We start from the raw sequence: 24,634 nt of genomic DNA on the forward strand, positions 1-24,634 counted from the left end.
CTGATCTGACTCTAACAGCGCCAGTATAAATTCACACCCGATCTGACGCTGTTCGTTTTCAAATAATATTGCATTACTTCGACGATGTTTTCTGATTGGTACTATTCGCATCATAAAATGATTTCTTCAAAACGTCACATATATTTGTCTCTTTCTTTTTTTAAAATGTGCGTTGATCACCGCCAGCATGTTGTAGCACACAGTAACTGGCCACCTGCATGTTCTTGCACGCACTGAATAAGACCATAAGGTGCATACTAATTCAGTGTGAGTAGGAACACTCAATAAAACTGAATAAAAAGAAAATCAAGTGACGGTGAGATACGAAGAAGGCAGATTCGCCAGCGTTTGTGTGTCAGATCCCTGGGTTGGGGGGGCGATAATATGTATCGTGATACACTGCAGAACTATAGCACGTCTTTATGTGAAAACAGCAGTTTCAAATGGGGGGAGGATCCTGAACGCGACTGAGAGAATAAAAAGTGAATAAAAAAATAAAAAAAAAACAAAGCTAACCTTTACAAGTACAGTAATCCCTCCTCGATCGTGGGGGTTGCGTTCCAGAACCCCCCGCGAAAGGTGAAAATCCTCGAAGTAGAAACCATATGTTTATATGGTTATTTTTATATTGTCATGCTTGGGTCACAGATTTGCACAGAAACACAGGAGGTTGTAGAGAGACAGGAACGTTATTCAAACACTGCAAACAAACATTTGTCTCTTTTTCAAAAGTTTAAACTGTGCTCCATGACAAGACAGAGATGACAGTTCCGTCTCACAATTTAAAGAATGCAAACATATCTTCCTCTTCAAAGGAGTGCGCGTCAGGAGCAGAGAATGTCAGAGAGAGAGAAAAAAGCAAACAATCAAAAATCAATAGGGCTGTTTGGCTTTTAAGTATGCAAAGCACCGTCGGACAAAGCAGCTGCAAGGAAGGGAGCAATGTGAAGATAATCTTTCAGCATTTTTAGACGAGCGTCCGTATCGTCTAGGGGTGCGAACAGCCCCCCTGTTCACACCCCCTCCGTCCGGAGCAGAGAATGTCAGAGAGAGAGAGAGAAAAGCAAACAATCAAAAATCAATACGTGCTGTTTGATCTTTTAAGTATGCGAAGCACCGTGCGGGAAGCATATCGCTTGACAAAGAAGCCACATGTAAGCCCAGCAAGGAAGGGAGCAATGTGAAGGTAATCTTTCAGCGTTTTTTGAGGAGCGGCCGTATCCTCTAGGGGTGCAAACAGCCCCCGTGCTCACAATATATTTGAGGAGTTTTATTTAATACGTAATATGTGCTCTGGTTGGGTAGCTTCTCAGCCATCTGCCAATAGCGTCCCTTGTATGAAATCAACTGGGCAAACCAACTGAGGAAGCATGTATCAGAAATTAAAAGTCCCATTGTCCGCAGAAATCCGCAAACCAGCCAAAAATCCGCGATATATATTTAAATATGTTTACATATAAAATCTGAGATAGAGTGAAGCCGCGAAAGTCGAAGCACGATATAGCGAGGGATTACTGTATCATAAATTACACCGGCTGTTACAGACTGAAATCAAATGTATGCTTTTATTCTAAAATAGTAAGAATAAGAGCAGCTCACTTCTCAAAAGGGAGTCGTGCAGGATCGAACTCGTGACCTTTTGATTCCCAGTCAGCAACTGATACTGCAGCGCCATGGCAGCAGTCATAGTAAATGCGTGTCAATGTTGCACGCTAAAGCGGCTTTTTTTTTTTCTGCAGTTATATTTTTGAATAAAAGCGCACTTGTTCTGTTATATTTGTACCTTTTGTGAAAGTGTTTTTTATGTTTGGACTTCAGGCTTCATACATTGTATAGTTTATGCCTACATTTTGTCATTTACTACTAGAATATGAAAAACGTTTCTGTTTTAAAAATGTGTTTACACAGATTACTGTAGAAACGGAACACACATGAAATGCGTGTGTTCCAAATAGCGATCTATTATTTCCATTCTAAAACTCCAGCAGTTCAGTCACTCCCAGATAATCAATCAAGGCATGAGCTGGGAGAAGTTTGTGCACATTCTAAGACAGTGGGGGGATGGAATAGCCTGCTGCTTGCAGCTTGTCTTTATCTGCACATTTAGAAGACAAAAGACACTGGCGGAGAGCTGCGAACGGATTTAAGAAGCGATTTAAGGTGGGATGGATCTACGTGTTTTTTCATAGGCTCTGGTAATTCTAGTGTTAAAGCAGAATCTGACCAAATTCACCATAATAACTACACATTAATGCAGAACACAGACAATGGACCAATAATTTTCACATTGCTATACAGTACACCCCCAAAATTCGTGGGGGTTACATTCCTAGAGCACCCGCGAATTGTTCAAAACCGCGACTTTTGGATGTGGTTAAAAAAATGCCTTTTAAATGCCTATTTTTATAGTTTCAACCCTAAATACAGTATGCCCCCAAAGCACTTTAATTTCATTGCAAACTCAGCTTATTACATTAATACATTACCTAAAAAATTACCTTAATACATTACCTAAAAACAGAATGTAAAGGTAAACCCATCTACTGTACAGTACTGTACTGCTATGTCTCCCACGGTGCTAGAATGTAAAATACTGATGTTACCGCTATATGTACTGTAATTTATGCAAGCACGTTTTCTTTGGTATGCGCTGTCATTTTGTTTGTTATAAGTAGAGTAAATACATAATAATTTCATTTAATAAAAATACAGTAAAATGTACGGGTACTCACCAGTGATGAATGATATTGATGATGATGATGAAGTAGAAGTAGCTTTAAAACTTTAGTAGATTTAAAACTCCTCAGGTGGCGCCTCTTCTTCAGGCGCTTCAGGAGGAGTTGTATCTTTGTATGGGTCTTCTTCTGGTGGGGTTTCGTGTTGGCTTTTCTTTATAGGTTTCAGGAACATTGTGAAAGGAAGTTGCTACATTGTCTCCTGTAGTGAACTGCTGGTACAATTTCTGTGCTTTCTCACGGATGATGCTACTGTCTTCCTGCAGTCGGTGATCCACAGTGCCAAGGCAGGTTCCATCCTGATGATATTTTTTTCCTTGCGGTCTTTTCCTTTTTGCACTATCACAGAAACATACAGATATGGTACTCCAGATCGCTGCTTTGTTCTTCTTTATGTAGCATACGGTGCTCTCATTAATGCCATAGGGGCGCGCTACTGCAGCATAACTTTTTAGTTCCCGGAGCAAATCAACCTTCTCCTGGAGTGTTTTAAATTTCTTCTTTGCCTTAGAAGGTGCAGAGCAGTTCAACGACATTGTGTGCATTTAAAAATAACAAAAAACAATAACAAAATGGAAAACACGAGGACGCGTCAAAAAGCAGCAGTTAATCATCAGCAAGGAGAAATAAATAACGCTCTCGGATTGGCTACTTTCACCATCCAAAACCACGGTGGTAAACCCACTCATCTGGAGACGCGTCACAAAGCAGCAGTCAATCATCAGCAAGGAGAAATGAATAACTCTCTCGGATTGCTACTTTCGCCATCCCAAACCGCATTTACATCAGCGTTGGTAACCCCACTCACCAGGAGATGCGTCACATGGCAACAGTCAATCAGCAGCAAGGAGAAATGAATAACGCTCTTGGATTGGCTACTTTCACCATCCCGAACTGCGTTTCCCTCTGCAGTTGCTTCCTGTTCTCTCTACAGCACAGTATTGCCATGAAAAAAGCCATAAAAAATTGCAGAGGATATTTGCGCTTTCCGCTAACAATTAATAGTTAGGTTCTAAGAAAAAATCCGTGAATGACTGAGTCCGCAAACCCTGAACCGCGACTTCGCAGGGGTCTACTGTATACTGTATTTTTCAACATAACCAGATTGGTTTCCTTTGTTTCTGAGTATGCCTCCACAGTTAGTGTACAGCATGAATTCTCATGCAAAAACGGATACTCTTGTTTTGTTTTGTTTTTTTTTTTTAATTAGTTTCTTTATCCTCTTTATTGTTAGACCTGAGCATCACTCAGGCTGTAAAAACAGTGCTAAAAGCATTAGTCCTGAGTGTCACTTGGGCAACAGTATAGATCCAACTTGCATAAGACCCAAGATTTATTCAGGCTATAAAAGTTCCTACGGCATTAGTGCCAAGCGTTACTCAGGTAGTGGTATATTCATGTCTTGTATAAGCATCAGGCCCAAGCTTTACCTGGGCAATGGTGTAGACGCATCTTCTCCTATCCTCATAATGGCCTCCCATAAGAAACACCTCTCATCAGCAGTGATAACGAAGTGAATCTGTCTTCAGGCAGTGAAACCAAAAGTGATTCTGGGAATCCGAAACTGACACTCCTGTCACTCAGTGTGCTGTTCGTATTATAATAATTATTATTCATAATTATTATTATTTGTATTATTATTATACTTTCTACTAGTGCTGGGCGGTATACCGGTTCATACCGAAAACCGTTTTTTATTTTTTTTTTTATGATACGGATTTTTCTTATACCGCAACACCGGTTTAAATTGCCTAAACGACGTTCGGAACGTGGCGCAGTGGGAAACTGTTCAAGTGGGGACCTTTTTCACTGCTACATCGCTAAACACAGATTTGTTGCACTAGGGCTCTTTTTCACTGCTACACCACCAAATAGTGGGCGGTAGCATAGGTATGCCGTGCGGTGAAAATGGACAGAGAGCCGAAAAAAAGGAGTCACGTCTGTCGCCTGGAGATGCTTTAGTTTTAAAAGGTCAGATGTGTAAATACTGTTTCTATACTACTGGATAATACTGCAAGCCAAGTTGTACTTGTATTATTTGTTTTCAATACACTGTAATGTACCTGGGTACTGTGTAATATTGTGACGACATGTTGACTTTATTCTTGTACTTTGTCATTAAAGTAGAACATCGTAAACTAAACTTCATCGTAAAATGAATATTTAATTTACTAGATTTTCTCAAACCCCGTCATAAGTTATATAGCACATTAAATGCTTTGTGTTGTGTTCCCCGACCCAGTTGTTAATCACTACGCTTCTTAAACTGACTTCCTCCGCACTAAGAGGAGACAGCGATCACCATACAGAATCCGTTCACTGTATGATATTCCTGCTTTCAGAAAATTTAGAATGCTAAAATAAATACTTGATATCATTTTCATGATGAAATGCATTAAAGCAGGTATTAAACATGCACGGTAGTGTGGCGGTAGTGCTGCTCCCTCGCAGTAAGGGGTCCCCAGGTGTATGTTCAGTGTAGAGAACTTTATGGCAGGTGTTTAGAGGCTCCGAAAAACTGGATGTATGAATGGGTATCGCACAGGTTTAACTTAAATTTTGTTTAAATGTTGGGTTTGTGATCTGGTGGTCGGAGAGACATGTTCAGTGCAATACAGCTTTTGAAAAGCACTTCTGGATATTTTCCTAAGTCTAAATACCTCTTTGGGTGGTTGAAAATATGTTGTCAAAATTATAATTTAAGTTTTTGCAAAATTTGTTAAATAAAAAGGTTCTATATTTTGACTGCATCTGTCATTCATTGTGATTTTTTCTTCTCTTCATTAGTGCCACCCCCTTGAAAACTATCATTTTATGGGGCAATGCAAACCTGTATTAATACTTGTGTGCACATTAAAATGTTTTTTTTGTACAGTGTACAATGCTCTTGACAGTGGAATAGGTTATTCTTAGCCAGTAATTGCAGTGGAAAATGTGTTTAACATCCACTCATGCATGGGAAAAAAATACCCTCAAATACCGTGAAACCGGGATAATTTAGAAAAATACCGTGATAAAGAATTTTGGTCATACCGCCCACCCCTACTTTCTACATTTCTGACTTTATACGTTTTACAGTAGATAGAAAGATGAGAATGTAATTTTTCAACCCAAAAAAATGCAAAGCTTTTTTCTTGTTTTTTTGAGAAAAAAATGTAATGCTAAGGAGGCTACTGCAAGTTTTTTCAACTATGTAACTTGTATTTTATAAATTTATTCTTGTTGTTAATTAAATTGCCAGGAAGAAGATGAAGTTCCAGACGACGAAACCCTCAATCAGATGATTGCTAGAAATGAAGAGGAGTTTGATCTGTTTATGGTATGTTTATAAAAAGTAATATTATTTATAATAATTAATGTTCATACTTTAATGGTGAAACATTTTGACCCCGTAGTTATAATATGGTGACTTCAACCATGTGACTTTGGAAGGAATTATGACAAACTTCCAACAGTGGCAATAACAAGCTGGATCTGCTCTATTCAAATGTTAATGATAACATTAAGTGTAAACTTCTGGCACTTTTGGGCAGATCTAACCACCAACTGAATCATCTTATTCCTATCGTCAAACTTATTATTACATAGCATCCTGTTACCACCAGGTTAGTGAGGTACTGAAGTCTGGATGCTGAAATGGTTTTGAATGGCTGTATCCAAATGACAGACTGGGAAATGATGTGCAAGTCACATGGATATGGTATTTAGGGACTCAGTCACTGCGTCACCAACTATATTAAGTTTTGTGTTGACATAGTGGTACACTCAAAGGCCGTGTGTTGCTTTCCACACAACAAGCCCTGGATTATTAAGGAGCTACAAAGTTTCCTTAATGACAATAAGAGAGTATTCAAATCTGTTAACAAAGAGACTCTGAAGGAAACACAGCACATGCTGAAGAAAAACTTGAGTGAATGGAAGTAAGCTTACAAAGATAAAACAGAGAACAAATTTACCACAGAATAATATGAAAGATGCCTGGAATAGACTGGGCATAATTACTTGATTCAAGAAATCCAGGCTTCAGGTGCTAGAAGTGGATGTGGATAAAGCTCACACCAGGAATCAATTATAGTAGATTTTTTCCCACCCACTGCCTCCTTCTTCCAATGACCAGTCCACTTTCACCATCTCTATTACATCAACTCCTACCACTTGAAGTGGAATGGCCAGTGATAAGTTCACCTCTGACCATCAGTATGGGTTGTCCATAACTGAAGACCAAGTGAGGAGACGGCTAAAGAAGCTACACACAGGAAACTCCACAGGACCAGATGGAGTCAGTCCTGATGGTCTTAAGGCCCTTGCTGACCAACTTTGTGGTGTCCTCTGTCACCAATTCTGTCTGTCCGTAAGGCTCCAGAAAGTGCTGCTGTTGTAGAAAACATTCTGCATGGTTCCTTTTCCAAAAAAGACAGGCACCTATTTAGCTAATAACTACAGAACATTGTGACATTTATATCCCACATCATTAAGACCTTTTAAAGGCCTGAACTGTATTAGTCCTCTTGTGGTGTAGTCCACCTGGACCCACTGCAGTTTTCCCTATTGGGCAAAGGTTGGAGTGGAAGATTTATCTATCTGCTATACAAGACTTATTCTAACCTGGACGAAGCTGGCAGCACTGTGAGGATTGTGTTTTGGTTTCCGCAGTGCCTTCAGTACAATCCAGCCATCCCTGTTAAGGGGTAAACTCAGGGATATGCAGGCGGAAGAGCTTATTGTGTTCTGAATAATGCTATCTGTCTGTGATATGAATGTGAATAACTCTGTTGCACCATAAGGAACAGCCCTGTCTCTTTTTTATCTCTTTACTCTGTACACCTCAGAGTATAAATATCACACCATGTCATGTCACTTGCAAAAATAATCTGATGATTCTACACTTGTTAGGTGTATTGATAAAGGGGATGGGACAGAGTATAGAAGTCAGTTGGAGAACTTATTTTTTGGTGCTAAAATAAATGTCTGCTTCTTAAAATCAACAAAACCAAGGAACAAGTTTTTGACTTTCACTCCGTCAAAGAGTCTGTTTGTCTGGTCACTGTTAAGGGAGTGGATGTAGAGGTGGTGCACTCCAACAAGTACTTGGGAGCCCACCTCAATAACAGATTAGACTAGTTTCATAACACAGAGAAACTATATAAGAATAATACATAAAATTCTGAAATACTTAGACAAATAAGTGTAAAAATAAATTATTAAACTGCTTTAATGGATAATATTGTGTTATGCAGTTAGAGTAAACTGCAGTAATTATTTTATTTAGGCTGGAAAAAAAATCTAAAAGAATAATAATGTACAAAATCTGATTAATATAATTTCTTTCCAAATAAGAATTTGTACAAAGAATATTTCTAAAAATATTACTGATAGAGAGCACTTTTTTGTATTTGTCACCAGGGTTTAGATGGATAGATGGATGGATAGATAGGAATGACTAAAAAAGAAGATGATGTGTGTATGCATTGTTTCCAAGTGCCACTGTAAATGATGATTGAATATTGGTACTAAATATTACAATAAACTACTAACTGACAAACTCAAAATGTATGTTGTCCTAATTATTTATTAATTGTTCTGATGGAATCAAATAGAGTATTTCCACCATATATAAAATCATTTCACTAACATTGTATATTTAGTAATTTGTCATTGAGAGTTTTCAGAATTAATCAAGCTTAATGTGTTTATTATTGTCATGTCATTGAATTGCATATTTTCATTGCAATCTTTTATTTTTTTTTATCACTTTTAATTTTCTTGTATTTAAAGAAAAAAATAACCCAAAACCCTATGTAGTTTTAATAAAATCACTTCTTTTACTATTATTTTTAAAGGAAACTGCATCTTTTTCAGCCAGTTAAATTGCACCATTATTCATAGAAGGTCTCTACTTTAAGATGTAAATGTGTTAAATATACACTCAGTAGCATAATTAATGTTGACATGTATACCAGACCTTAGCTAAAGTTATTTTTGGTTAATCTTTATAAAATCTTAGCTTAATCATTTAGTACTAGTGATGTTTTAACAAAACAGTGTAAAAACTTTTCTTAGCTCACATTTTCCATTTCCAAAATTTTGTTGAAAACACTGAAAATACCCCAGTATTGTTATCCATTTGATGCATAAATCATTCCTGTGCATTATTTTCAAGTACTGCATTTAGCATTGTCCAGAAATGTAACTAAAATTAGAGTGAATGTAATTTAAAAATGCTTTATATTTTTAACATTTTTGTGGAAATATTTGTTAGGTTTTGAAAACAAATACAGTAGTTTAAGTGAGCCAGTTTTCATTTATGTAATTGTATTGTGCTTGTCAAAGTTGGAAAGTGCATATTATTTTCTAGAAATTTTTTCTAGACTTTTTTTTTTCCTTCTCTTTGTAGCGTATGGATCTTGATCGTCGTCGGGAGGAGGCTCGCAACCCAAATAGGAAGCCTCGTTTAATGGAAGAAGATGAACTGCCTTCTTGGATTATTAAAGATGATGCAGAAGTAGAAAGACTTACATGTGAAGAAGAAGAAGAAAAAATATTTGGGAGGGGTTCTCGTCACCGTAGGGATGTGGATTATAGTGATGCTCTCACAGAAAAACAGTGGCTAAGGGTAAGTCTTATTTTAATATGTTGCTCTTGAACTATAATACCATAATTAACATCAGAGTTATGAACTGTTTTAAAAGTGAGAACATGTTTCTGTAAAAAAGCAATATACTTTTTGTTATTTTAGGCATAATTATTAAGGAACTTTTTTTTTGAAAGTAGTGTTATTTTTATCTTCCACAATCAGGCTAAATTATTTTTTAAGATTACGCAGATTGAATACATAACTGTCTTGTATAATATATTCTTTGTTTAATTTCATTTTATAATCATACCTAGTTTTGTGTATAGTACTGTATATAATGAAACGGTAATTGAGATCCTAGTTGCTGCATACGTTCAAGAGGTCTGGTATGAATCCCAGGCTGGTGACTATTTAGTGCTTGCACATTTTTTTTTGTCTTGCCTGTTTTTGTCAGAGATGAAAATTTTTCTTCTCTTATCCACAAAAAATGTTAAAGTTTAGGTGATTTCTCAAGCATAAGCTAACTTGGTTTGTGTTAGTGGCTCTGTATGTGTTTATGAGTGTACCCAGCAATAGTCAGCATTCCATCCCAGATCAGTTTCAGGCTTGTGCCCAATGCTGCCAGAATAGGCTACATATCACATCCTAATTTGCATTAATCTTGATTTAATATTTGGAGGAATAGCTGTATTAACAATGTACTGTATATGTGTGTACATGTGTTCAAATGTAGACCTAGTAAACATAAGGTTGTTATGTTAATACAACATTTGTTTCAGAGATTAACTGTAATTTCTTGTACCAGCATAAAATATTAGCATTTCACTTAATGCTGTCTCTCCTGGTTGAATAGTACTTGAAGGAGGTTTGGGAAGTATTTTACACATTTTCTCAGAATTTTCACTTTAGGATTTCTTAAATTCCTCTTGAACATTCTTACGCTTTCTGAATCTTCAAACTTCTTCTTACTGCAGAGGGGGAAAAAAGATTTTACTGGTTAATGCTGACATGTACTAGACTGTATGTTTTTGGAGAAATGGATAGAGAATTTGTTTTTTAGATTCCTCTACTTCTCACTTTATATATATATATATATATATATATATATATATATATATATATATATATATATATATATATATATATATATAAATCTCTGCTATTTATTAAGTCACTGTTGCATGGCTGAGCCATTGTTAGTTATTAGATTAAGCAGAAAGAAAATCCTAGACATTGTTTACATGTTGTTGTGATTAATGAACAAGAAGCTTCAGTACAGCTATGCAGAGTGCAAAGTGTCAGATTTACTGTGTTTACAGTAAACTAGAAGTATCTTGCTAGTAATGCATAATTACTTTATATACATTAAAGACTAATTTAGTGATTAATGCAAAAATCATTTGACTAATGTTTTAAGCACTAGTCAGTTATTAGTGAGTCTTTGAAATACAGAGAAGAAGCTTATTGTAATCTGTCAAGCTTATTGTTTATTATTGTCATGTTTCTTGAGATTTGGCTTAATGCAGTTTCTTTATTAGGGGAAACATTTTCTTGGTTTTCACTAAGATTTCGTTTATATAGTGTTTTGATTTTTTTGTCAATTATCTTATTTTTCATACTGGGCATTATGAGTATCATAGAGTGATTTCATAGTGTAAGCTGTTTATTCATTAGACAGATTAAATTGAAACTATCACAGGAAGTCTTTAGGATTACATACATTTAGTGCAATTGTCTGTACTGAAAGGCTATTTTTGTCAGTGCATCTATAGTTGAACAATTTCTTTAAGTGAGTATATAATACGAAAGAAGGCTTACATTTTTTTCTTAAAAATGGTAGGAAAAAACTCATTGGTGTGGATGCAAGCTGTATTGACCTCTTTGAATGAGGTTTTAGGTAGATATACATACCTCTATTTTGAGTAATTTATGTTGTATGCACTGTTCTGTATTAGTAAGGCTGTCTGAAACACTGAACTCAAGCCACCCTCTCAGGGAGTTGTTTGCTTTTTATTTTTTTATGTGTCAGTCATGAAGTCTTTCATTGCTTGAAATAAATGTCCTAAAAGTGAAAGGGTCAAACAGTTGTATGAACAGAGATAGCAAATATTTATAAGATAGAAAGGTAGTAGTTTTGGCAGTTGTATTAGAAGTAGTAGTTCTAGTATTGTCATTTGCATAGAGTACAAACTGCTACTTCTGGCATGTTAAACAAGAGTGCAATAAAATACAGAACTTTATTATATTTAATAGAAGTTATAAATCAGCTTACCTGATGTGTTCCTCACCCCATGTCCACAGTTCCTTAAAACCTATGGGGTCATTTCAAAAGTATAGAGAGACCATAGAAACTTTATTATTTATAAATTGCTATACTAAGTAGTTTTATGTAAACCGGTTTCAGCCAAGATGTTGTAAATTCATGCTGAAGCTCATGTTTATAAATGCAGATGTAACCTGAACCCAGAAAACAGTTTAGTCTTATAAGAGTGTAGGTTTTTTATAGCCAGGTCACAAATGTAAATGAGAAACTTTTATTTTATTGATTATCCCATTGGTTTATAGTTCAGTGGTGCTTTTTCTAGAAAATTAAGAATCAATGATGAAGAAGCTCATTTACTATGCACATACATAACGTACAAGCTACTTTTTCATGTGTTTCCCAAATCCTTTCTTAATCTGCCAGTTTATGAGTGAGGATTGAGTACCACTTTGCTAACCTTGTCCCTCGTTCACCTACGAAGAATCATCCTAAGTCCATTGAAACACAATTTATAGACAATACTTTATAGGGTGACATTTTTGGTCCATCAGTGGAATGAAATAAAGTTGTAAAAAGTGATATGAAGCAAACGTAACATCATAGTGTAATGCACAATTAAGACAAAGTATAATAAATAAGCACAAAGTCAGACACATGTTGTTTCAATGACAAGTGCAAAAGAAATGACAGACGCTCGCCATTAAATAAAACCAAACTTTTCTAAAGAGGAGTCTGTTCTTTTAAATGACACTCAAGTGTCGTTGTTTACCTAGGCACAACAGCAATAAAAAATTTAAGTGGGATGAGACAATGAAGAGAATAAGTAGCAGCACATCGGAAATTAACTTTACTCTCATTCACACACAGAGTCTAGCAATTTATAAATTCCAGTATGTATTAAATATTGCCACAATTCCTCAGATGGTGCACTCTGTGTTTACTACTCAAATACATATAGAATAGGGCTGCTTCCATTTTATATGTGCAGGATTTCTTTTTTCACATAATGGTTGCCCGAATACTGCTAAGAGTTTTACCTGCTTACATGGGCTAGCTTTTGTTCTCACTGTTGCGGCCTTTACCATAATGATAAAGTATAAAGGAAAAAAAAACTAGACACAAGTTAAAGATTCTTGATGTTAGACACAAGTTTCATTTTTGGGTTATGTGACAGCCCTAATGTGGAAAAACTCAAGTATACTGAAATGTAAGTGATTTATCCTAATTAGCAACTGACAAACAAAGCAAAATACCTTTGTAAAAATGGTAGTGGTGATGACCTGCATGGCCTCTGTACTATGCTGGTATGCACACTCACTTGTTAAAGCAGGAATTCTGACATTTGCAACCTCTACCCAAATTCTGATTCTTCTTTGGGCAGGAGTACTCTCACTCTAATAGTGATACTATATTGAACAGCACACAAAACATATGCAGCACAGCTGAGGTGAAAATTGGATGCCATCCATAAATTTATAAAGACAATGAAATTTCAATATGGCAATGCCTTTACCTCGGGTTCCATCAGGCTGCAGGTTTGCTAATGTGTGTTGTTGTTTTTTGGTGATCATCTGGGAGTTAACATATGTCAATAGATATGCATAAGGGGATACCTGCTATAATCCAGTGATCATCAAACACCTGACTCACTGTTTATCTTTTGATGGACTTACAGTATAGGCACAGATGAAGGCATTGTGGGTACTTCCTGGCTTTTTTGTTACAGTGAGAGCTTTTATGGCAGGTGTAACTAGGCTAGAGGCTGAAAGTACTAATTGGTATTTTTTTATATTTGGCTGACTTTAATTTTAATTAATATAATGTTGAACAGTTGAGTTTGTGAAGTGGCTGTTTGCATCTCAAGAACAATTGCCATTCTGCTGGGTAGGTTTTCTTTATTGCAGTCATACTATAACTACTCATATGTACCAACCCCTAATTCTTATCATTTCCTCTTCTTTATTCCCCCTTGTTTATAAAACCAATTGCACTTCTGAAAATTATCCTGTCAAAGTAAAGAAAGCTATAAAACAAAGCACTAATTCTTCAAAACATTTTGAAGAACATAGAAGTATTAACTTGCAAATCTACAATTATTAACAGTTTAGTATATTTGTTAAATTTATCTTTAAAATATCATAAAAATGCATTTCTTTTTGAAAATGATATAATCTCAAGTGTAATTTTTAGTATTCTGAATGTTCAGAGAACACACACGGTCTGAATTTTTATGTATTCTGTGTCTGTCAACATGGATGGCACAGGAGGTAGCCAGGAGCATGTAGATTATCAAGGATTTAACATGCTACTTTAGTTGGGATGGGTTTTAAGAACCAGTCCTACATTAAAGATCGATCTTAAGATTCAGTATATGATGTTGTTAGCATATCAGTGCTTTAGGGAAATATACCCTTAAACCAAAATAGTTTAAGATAAACATCCTATTTCTGGAGTCTCTTCTAATTTTCATTTCACAAATGCTTATGAGCCCAAGCTGTTACTGGGAGGTGTGTGGCTTTAAGGAACCTGAATTTCTTTTATTATGCTTCGTTATTTTAGTTACCACCTGTTGGATACTTTATTTCCTGAAACAGTTTGTCCCAGAGCCACTTATTATCCTGTGTCTTTGCTGTAGTTGACATCTGTGAAGAAATAAAGCCCTTTTCTGTTACTAATTGTGTTTATTATATGCTGTGAATGTGAATTGACAGAAGTATAACTAATTTTGTTTTAAGAAAAACATGATCTGAATATCTTTCCTAGTAAATGTTGTCCCTGAGATGCTGATGCAAATTGCACATTGATTTCCATTAGTAAGTTAAGAATGTTAAGACATGTGAAGTTATTAATTGTTAAAGTAGCTTTTTGAACTTCATTTTTTATTTTATTCTACTGTTTGTTTTAATTCTGTTTGAATTTCCTACACATTATGTTAGGTCAACTGTGATGATTCCGTGTTGAGCATTGATTGCATTTAATATGAATAAAAAACATACTCTAGTAAAGATTGACTTTCTATGTAGATGTTAATTTACTTTTTATCACTTTTTTGTATAGAAAAAGCAATAATATTTCTCTATTTACATAAGATGTTTTTACTTTTATCCTTTATAATATAGCTTTGAATTTCTGATGAAAAAATATTAAATTCAAGTAAATTACATTAAACAAATGTAATTATTTGCTCAGAATAGAATAGCAGTCAGATTTAAAGTACATCTGTTAAAACAGGTCTAATTGATTAATATTGTGCAAGCTCTCGTTTTGATAAAGACAGCCACACTTGGATGTCAATATTAGTTTATTTATAAAAAATTCAGAAATGCTAAAACACATAGCTATTTAAAATACAAATATCTATCAAAGGGAGGGAAAAGAAACATTAGTAGTGGTCAATATTAAAACAAGTAGAAGGAGGAAGGCTTCAGGCCTTTCATTGAAGAGAATGAAACAGCAGAAGTAGAGACCACAGTCCATTCAGTATTACATTTTCAGAAAGAAAAAATAAAATTACTTGTATATAAAAACAGCGTTTTCCCCCAGCTCTCCTTTTTTTTTTACTGATCAGCTGATGAAGAGACTAGCTGCACGCTGCTTTGCTGGGTTGTTAATTTTATCCCCTCTAACTGTGATTTCTGATAGCCGGCCTGCTGATTGCAGTAAGGTAAATATCCTTCTTTATTGTTGTCGAAGATTCAGCAGGGCTACATCACAGGCATGTGTAGGTGTGCATCGGATCAAAGCAGCATTCACAGTGTAGACGGCATCATGCTAGTCAACAGCATTAAAATGATTGATGATAATATGCATATTGCGGCTGTTGTATTACAATTTTTTGTTTTGTTCTATCCTTTGAATGTGAAGACAAGAAATCCAGCTCTGTATCTTGTTGCAGCATATAGTAAGCAGTGTAACATAGCTGAATGAATTTTAATAGAGAAGATTTTTTTTTAACTCATTTGTGCTTTAATTCATTTGTACTGGATGTTCTGTTAAAGTGCTTATCTGCATATAGGAGAATTATGATGGAGATTTGCTGTTGATTATTAGGCCCAGTTTCTCTAAGCCTCAGTGGACCTTAATTTGTGTGTGTTTGCCTTTTTCAGGCACCAATACAATGCATAGGCTGTGGTTCTACAGCTCCTTTGATATTTTATTATTTTTTAATAATGAAGCTCAGCTGCTTTTTTTGTCCTCGATGTCATTTCATATAAGGCTTTCATTTTTAAATTGCATGTTTACTTCCATTTTTTCTATGAAATCTTCGGCATTTGCAGCAATTCATCATACAAAAAATGAAAAGGAGAAGTGAAGACAAGAGATGGGAAGGATTAAAAATGCCTTACCTTTATGTGAGACAGGAATGGGATCTGAGAGAAATGCTCCGAGAAAGAAGCTGCTGGGAGGGCTCAGTTCACAAGGCTAATTAAAATTGCATTTTCACAGATGATTTATATGACGGAGTGTGCTTTTAGCTACCTTTTGTTTTCGTGCTGGCTGTACAGAGTAATAGCATGTCTGGATATATCACAAGAAGGAAGGAACAAGGAAAGGGCATTTTTCTTTTTGTAGTTTCTTTTATCTTGTGTGTTTCTAGTAGGTTGCTGCTATAATAAATTTACAGTTATTTAAGGTCTTCTTATTGCTTCTTCTTAACTGAAAATTAGAATAATTTGTAACCTTCACCCTTTATATTTCTTGAAACATAATATTACATTTACTTTCTTTTATTTTTATTTCATGAATGATTAAAGGTGGTATGAGTTATATTGTATTATACTTTATTACTAGATTGTTAAAACAACATTTTTTTTTTATACAAACAAGATTTATTTGTGTTATTTACAAATTTCGTACATTTAACTAAATTCAGTGAACACCAATATCCTGTAAAAATGTTTGGCATGCTTCTTAATTTAGGAAATGCTAACTAGCAGTTAAATCTCAGTTTGCTTTTTTAGTGAGTATTCAATACGTTAGTTTATTTTTTCAACTTCAGAAATAATTCAGTTTAAGAAAGATTTACATGAACACAAAACATCTTTATTTACAACAAGTAGAAATAGGCCTACATATTATGAGGCAGTTTGCAGTCAGGAAATTCTGCAAATCTACCACAACCATGTAAATCAGGTCCAAATCTTGAAACCCTTGTATATGCTTAAATCTGATATTAATTGCATGTTAAATGGTGTAATCCAATACAGTTTTTTCTCTGGCATATACATTTTTGCTTTTGTTGTCCCATCCATGGAACATTAATTTGACCGACTTACTCTTCTGGGCTTTCATGACCAGTTCTTCTTTGCTTGGCAAGTCAAGGTTACAGTGCCTGTGATATAAGCTGTCAACTCCTAAATGCAAATAGTGCATAAAAATAGTGTTGGAAATAAAAAAAATACATTTTATTAAGACAAATTCTTACTAATAATTGGTTAAATTTACTAGATCCTGCAAAGCAATCCGGAATATAAATATAATAGTTAATATTTTTGCTAGCAAATAACAGATGTATGACACAATTAACATTCACTTTACACTATCTTGCCTGTTACACTAGCAGATTGCATAAGTATTTAAATTGGCTACTTCTTGTGTCGCTTGTAAAAAAAAAAAAAAAAAGTCATTTATAAAAATATTTTCCTTTTTTTGTATACACAGGGCTGCTGGTTGAATTTATTGTGTGCAGTTGCTAATGTTGGTACTACTGCTGAAATCTAAAGTAACAGTCAAGCTGAAACTTACTTAAATTAACGTCTCACATTATGATAACAGAGTGGAAAAGCTGTAAATGTAGCAGTGTGAGTGCTGCACTGGTAGAAATTTTAGTACATAAGTAAAGCCACCTTTGTTACTTGTTGCAAACGTGATGCAGTGACCTTGGTGGGGAGTGGGTGTTCTGCTTTCTTCTGACCAATGCAACATGAAGCCGTAGAACTGTAGAGATGGAAAAAGAAGGAGAAGACAGAGCAGCCACACTGCATCACATCCATGTGACCAACACAATAAAGAACTGGTTAGTTCAAAAAGTGCACACAAGCTTCAACTTGCTATAGCTAAATTTGAATATTCATATGCAATTAAGTAGCATATATAGTCTAGATGTGCTAAAACTTCTAAGTGTGTTTGTTTCAGCAATTGAGTTTAAATAAGCTTGTGTTTATTGCAGGAAGCACATGCTACAATAATATTTGTCTACATTTAATTGGATGCCAGCAGGGCTCTGGATAACTTTGTTTTATTAATTTTAAAATTAGTATTTTGAGCTGTTTGAAAGCTGTATGACATGACGACACGTAAATTTTTTTTTTTGCGCCAAAACTTACAACGATCACACTATCAATGTGTATTTTTTTCTTCAGAATGCTCATGTGTGCATTTCAGAAATGTTAAACAACTGAGCAACTAAAAATAATACAGAGATGAAAAAAATATCAAAACAAAGTACTACTAACCAGTGGCAAATATTAAGATATTATCATGAAAAAGTGCTGCCAACAGAAAGTAAATTTGTGATATGAGTGCAGATACTTTACATAGTTATTGATAATGAAAATAAGGTGGCCCAGGATTAATCATTAAGCAACATAAGCACAAGCTTAGGGATAGAGGGCAATACAGAGAGGTAGGAGAAAACTTTTAAGTATAAATAAAGTTACAAGTAGGCAACAATAAGCATTATTTTTACATGTTTTAATCCATATATTTTGAAACAGTGTATATCTTCAAGGTTGGAAATGGGGATGCATAATTATTTGGAAATTTATTCATGAAAGTAGTGATTACTGTGTTTTTATTTGACATTCTTGCTCTGTCAAGGATTGAGATTTCCCTGTCACAGGGTGCTCTAAACAACAAATGAGTGTTGTAGCCAATCACAGTTGCATTCATTAAGCATAAATGCATTGGTAAATCCGGAGAACTTCTGGCCACAAATGGCTGTGCAGGACATGCTTTTAGGAATCCGATCCCAAACATTGTTTTAAAAAGTGTGAATTTATTTCTGTCATATTTGCAGCAATCTCCAGAAAAAATGGTAAATGTCAGTTATGCTGAACCTAGATCACATGGCACTTTTAAACATTTTAGTATGAAATTGAAGAGAATCATTTGTAATATGGAATTATTTAGTTTCTAATAGCAGTGATGTTGATCATAACAGCATACGTGCAAAATGTTGGAGGACAGCACATTTATACAGCCATCTACAATTCAACCTCATAGTTAATGAAAGCTAAGCAAGCTGCAGCAAGTCCCAGTAATGTTAGGTCTGTGACACAGATAACTGTTAATTGCTTGTTTGCACTAATACATGTCCATATTAAGCAGGATTTCAAAAATGATTAATCGCCCAGGTTAAGAGATGTGTCATCCCCTATTGCAGTTATTTTTTCAAAGTTGCTTTGCCTTTACTTTTTTTCCAAATAATGGACATAGAATGAAATGGATATGAAACAGATGGAACTATGCAACTGCAACTAATTTGTGCTTTAGTAGAACTTTGGAAGCATGCCTGAGCATAATGGTTTATTATATTGATGAGGTATTTATTCTGGATAGTGTATTCTTGCAAACAGCGTGCTTTCCTCAACAATAGCAGCAAGTTTTCATGATTACAAATAACAGTTTCAATTTAGTGAATCGTTGCTATCCATGATTGGGGCATAGTCCAGAACTTTGGTTTTATAGGCTGCTCTTAGCAAGGGTTGACTGTTCTCTGACATTTATGCTAAACCTAAACACTCTGCATAGTATGGCTTCTTACATAGATAACAGCTCATTGCCTGACAATGTGAATATACTGTATAAACATGTAGTGAGTATGGTGATTGTTTAGACATTGATTTGATAGTGGTGTATGTGTATTCTTAGCACATTATATAAATTACACAGTGTCACCAGCATGTAACCTCTAAATACTTCTCAAGCTTGCTATATATTAATTTTGTTATATTTGATAGTTATGTTGTAAAGGTATAAAACCATCAGGTTTTGTTTAAGTTAACATCTTAATCCTACATTACTGTTGTTTAAGGTTTTATTCCTGTGCTTTGATTTTATGTGCAATTGCAAGTTTTGTTTTCTTAATACAGCATAACCCAAATTTAACATTCACACATTTTCCATTTTTGAATGGTAAGTAATGGCAATCAGTGATTTTTCAAAGTAATTTTTTGTTTAAAAAGTGTGTTTTATTTCATAATTATTGAATATCAGTAATTTACTCTATTTATTGTGTTACAGAAACAGTGATACAAATATATTTGGCAAGTGTCCAGTATCTTTATCGATTGATAGAAAAGAAACAATGGTGTTTTACACACTTCTAAAATTTTCAACTGCTCCAACATTTTACAGATTCATATTAACAATTTAAATGGTCCCCTAGAAAATTGCTAAATGAAGATTCTGCTTAGCTATGTGTATACAGAATACAGTATATGCAGTTGGCAACAAAAAATATTCATTTCATAGAAAGATAATTTAGTTCTGTTTATTGAAATTAATGATTGTAATCAATAATCATCATTTATGAATTTTATGGTAATCGTGCACCCCTGGATAGATGGAACGGTAGATTTTTTTATTTCATACAAATAATTATATTTCTTCATTAGAATATCTTTTTAAAAAATGGTATACCAGCGCCGATTTCGGTAGAAAGAGGATTTTAAACACTGAAAATTACACTCACAAGATCGTTTAATTTCAGTTGTGAGGAAAGTGTGGAAGCTTTCTTTAGTAGGCTGAATTGTAGGCCTTATGGTAATCTCTGCTGAGGCGGTATTCAGTCAGTGCTGATGTACGTTTTCTTTGGTTTGTATTTATATCATTTTTTTCAGGTTTACAAAAATGTTTTGAAGGTCAGTATTAATAATAATAATAGTCTGTTTAGGCTTGCTTGTATTTGCTCAGTGAAGAACTAAAGGAATTGGGAAGAATATCTCTTTGAATACTTGTTTCTTATTGTCAGTCTTGCTACATATGTTATTGTATAACTTATACAGTACACATTTTCAAAGATTCTATGTCTTAAAAGGTATGTGAAATATATGTTTATTTGTTCAGTTCTTATTTTATTATTTTGCACAACAAAGATAATTTGGAATTTCTTCAGTTGATTAAAAATGTCCATATAGAAAAGAAACATCAAAATAGTAATACCCACTGTTAACCCATGAAATTGGGCCAACAAAAGCACCGAAATTGGAATCATAGATTATACTGTGATATATGTACTGTAACAGTGATAATTTTAATTATATTGTGATATACATTTTTGACCATACCAGCCACCCCTCTACAGGTAAGGAAAATTAAAGAAAGGATGGGGACCTTTCAGAATTCTGGACTGAAAAATCAGTACATTTTTATAATCAAATATTAGTTGATTCAGTTTGTTTTCTTTAGGTGTGCTGATAACTATGTTTTTTGTTTGCCTTTGCTCTCTTGTCCGCTTAAAAAATTCAATAATATAAATTTATATTGTTGTGATTTGTTTTTGTTGATCAAATTGAAAGTGCTCTGTTTAAGTAATTTCTTTAGTTTGTGTGCATATATGTAACTGATGTTTGGTTTTCAATTTCTGTTAACTGCGTTATTGCTAGAAAAAGTTGCACAGTGCTTTGAACCTGCACTCAGTACAAACTAATTTAAAATGAATTGAATTAATTTGGTTACTGAACACCATCACAACACTAGATGGTGTTCTCTAAAGGTATGTAGTGTTGTGCAGACTGTTTTGTTCTTTAAGTAGTGCTGTTACAAGCAATGATGGTTTACAACAGTAAACTTACTTTTCTGCTTGTATGAAGCAATGTTGAAAACTAAGTTTGTAACCTAGCTAAGACATTTTCTAGCACAGACCAACAACCATTTGTACTAAGGGCATCATTTTAGTGTTATGTTAAAAATGGTGCTAAATATAGGTTAATCAGTTTTCTGTTTTAAATGGTCTCTATAACTTTGTCTTGTGTAATCAGCAGTGAGCTGTGTGATTGGCATTACAATGGGAATTCTGAATATTTTCTGTTCTGCAGTTATCAGGTCAGACTAAAACAAATATTTGCTCAGATTCCCCATGTTTTTATACATATGGACTCTATGATACTGTTACATAGTTTTTTTTTTAGAATTTTAACCTACAACATAATGACACTCTATTCAGAAAATGAATTGAAAAATACAGTACTAACTAACTTTTTAATTTTGAGTGCAGGTGTAGTGCTACTCCAGGAAAGTCCAGAGCAGCTGCAAGATTAGAACACCATTCTAGTAATGGCAATAGTGCTTGATATGCTTAATAGAAATATTTTGGGGTCCCGCATTCAACACTCCTACTGTTTAACCCACTCACCACATGTCTCAGATCAACACTCAATGAATGCAGTAAAAAATTTAAAGTATAATTAAGTATTTACAGACCGGGCAAATACTTTAGACATACCTGCATTGTGAGGGAGCATCAGTTACGGCACTATGGCCATGTGACACGTTTCCCCAAAGGTGACCCAGCTCGTAAGATCCTCATTGTTGGGGACTCGAGTGGCTGGACCAGGCCAAGGGGTCGCCCACGTAACATCTGGCTGCGGCAGATAGAGGGTCATTTCCAGAGGGTGGGACTAGACCGTGCGTCTGCCTGGGGGGGTTGCCAACCGGGATTCCGAGTTGTTTCATCATTTAGTGGGTGCGGCAATGCACTGTACGAGTCCATGCTCCCCAACTTGACTTGACTTGCTCCCATTGTAGATTTTCTCTCTCTCTCTCTCTCTCTTTCTCTGGGTTAAATCCCCTTTAGGCCAACTGTCCTATCCATACTGTGTCTCCTTCTTAAAGGTGAAAATCCCTGTTATGAGGCAATCCCACAGCAACCCATTTCCTATTGTTATGTTAGGTTTGAATGCACAATAGAATTTCTGAAATTTACAAGTAAACCTTAATGAGAAAAACCTAGGAGTTGTATTGGAATAGACCAGACGGTGTACAGAAACCATTTAAGAAGTCTACCAGAATATTAGGTTATATAGCATAATGCATAGAGTACAAGTGACAGGAAATTATTCTTTAGATATATGGTGCACTGGTAAAGCCTTATCTGGAGATTGCCAATATATGGACTTTGTAACATTTACGCCCATTTTACACCTTCTAATACGCAAAATTTGGATTGCTTCATAGATAACAAGGTGTGTTTTGGAAGTTTACTCTTTGCTTGTGCTGCCAAAGGTCTCATTTAGTGCCCAAGTATAATGCCAATTGAAATGTATCAGCTATTTAGTACTTTTTAAGATTTGTTGTAATGTATGAGGAATGCTTGCTCACTGCCATTTTTTTACTGTAGTTTTCATTAGATTGGTAGATAGTGTCTTACCTAAAACTGCAGTTCTATCTTAAAACAAGAATAAAAACAAAGAAATATAATATAGTTGCATTCCCCTTGAAATTAACTAACTCTGCAATGTATGTAACTAATGGACTCATGCCTGAAATGGAAATACTTTTGATTTGGGTTAGTTCAAGTTTTGTTCTTTTTTGAACTTAGCCATCTTCAGCACTTTTAATTTTTCTGAACCAGTATGTTCAGGGATCCATGGACATATAATTCAGTGTTTCTGAAAATTTTATTAATTCAGACACCTATTATATGATTTACAGTGCAAAAGTCTAATGTGCAGATGAGTTCCCTTATAATTTGTACTAATGAAGCTTCTTACTTACCTTAAGATTTACAATAAAAAGAATGAAAAAACAGAAAAACTGTAGACTAATGTGGTGCCATATGTATTTATGTGTTAAATTTCAGAACTGCATTGCCATGCTTGCTTAAATTTTCATTGTGTGTATTATAACTAATAACATTCTCAAACCAGCTTAATGCAAATCAGGTCACATAGCTGCTTGTCCCATTACTAGATGTCCACACTCACACAGGGACAATTTGGATTATTTCTTATGGGTGCATCATACTTCCTGGTGACCACTCATTAGTCTACACATACACACACACACACACACACAGAGGCCCACCACTACAGCGTAAGACAAAATCGAACAAATGTTTTGGAGATCTAAAAGGAAAACCAACACAGACACAGGGAGATTGTGAAGCCTTCACACACGTAATAGGTAGGCGTTAGAATCAAACACAGGATGTTGGATCTTTGAGGCAGCAGCTGTAAATATTTGCCACAGTTCCATTGACTGAAAATGTTCACCTGTACCTTAAAATGTTATTAGCTTTAAGTTTTGTGGCTTGTGATGACGTGCTCAGTGATTTTTAAGAACTTGTGAGTATGTTTGCTGCTGAACTAGAGGTATCCAAATTATGTTTGTCTTAATCACTGCCTCCAACAGATAATACTACCGCATTTAGACTTCTTCTGAGGTTTTGAATGTATCTTCTATCCATTTAGTGTTTATCCTCGTATATGTTTCGTTTTAACATGTTTGTTTCATTTGTTATTTTTATAAAAAATTTCTTTCCAGTTAATGATGTTTTTGGTGATAAAAGCATAATTCATTGATAAGCTTATGTATTATAATTGAAGTTGAATTTATATGTATACTGCATATGCAGAGATGTGGAGTCTTTGGGGATGTATATATATACATACACTCACACTAATATATTAAAAATTTGAAAATTTCTGAGTGATTCCAAAGATTCAAGGGAAAAAAAGCCATATCTGACAATGGCATTAAAAGGAATGGGTAAAATAGGCAAAAAATCGCAGACATTGGAAACTCTGCCTTCAAGGCAGTCCTTTTTCAGCCATCTTTCCACTGATGCAGATGACACTGGTGTACTATTTAATGAAGCATCCAACTTAGGACCTGTAATGTGTCTGTTTCTCAAAGTACAAGCTCTGATGTATTTATCCTCTTGTGCAGTTGTGTATGGTGGGCCTTCCACTTCTTTTTTTCTGTCTTGAATAGATCCAGTTTCCCCTCTTCACTTAAGATAGCAGTGAATACTGTTGGATATATACACACACATACACTAACTAAGTTTGGAATCCCCCAGTCATGTTTTAGTTAGAAATTAGTTTTTTTTTTTTTTTT

The 24,634-nt window shown here is 34.8% G+C and overlaps 1 protein-coding gene across 4 annotated transcripts in view; it reads left to right on the top strand.

Annotated features, from left to right (window-relative positions):
• Positions 1-24,634, top strand: part of smarca2 (SWI/SNF related, matrix associated, actin dependent regulator of chromatin, subfamily a, member 2) — a 161,887-nt gene that overhangs the window by 114,893 nt on the left and 22,360 nt on the right. For 3 of the 4 annotated variants that reach the window (XM_051929541.1, XM_051929540.1, XM_051929542.1), the window contains 2 exons: positions 5,977-6,054; positions 9,130-9,348. In XM_051929541.1, coding sequence (XP_051785501.1) covers positions 5,977-6,054; positions 9,130-9,348 — 297 coding nt within the window. Of the gene's footprint in view, positions 1-5,976; positions 6,055-9,129; positions 9,349-15,085; positions 15,237-24,634 lie in introns of those variants that run through there. The other variant, XM_051929543.1, reaches the window with a different exon arrangement.

The sequence above is a fragment of the Erpetoichthys calabaricus genome, chromosome 7 (assembly GCF_900747795.2).
Source record: "Erpetoichthys calabaricus chromosome 7, fErpCal1.3, whole genome shotgun sequence".
Classification (NCBI taxonomy): Eukaryota; Metazoa; Chordata; class Cladistia; order Polypteriformes; family Polypteridae; genus Erpetoichthys; species Erpetoichthys calabaricus.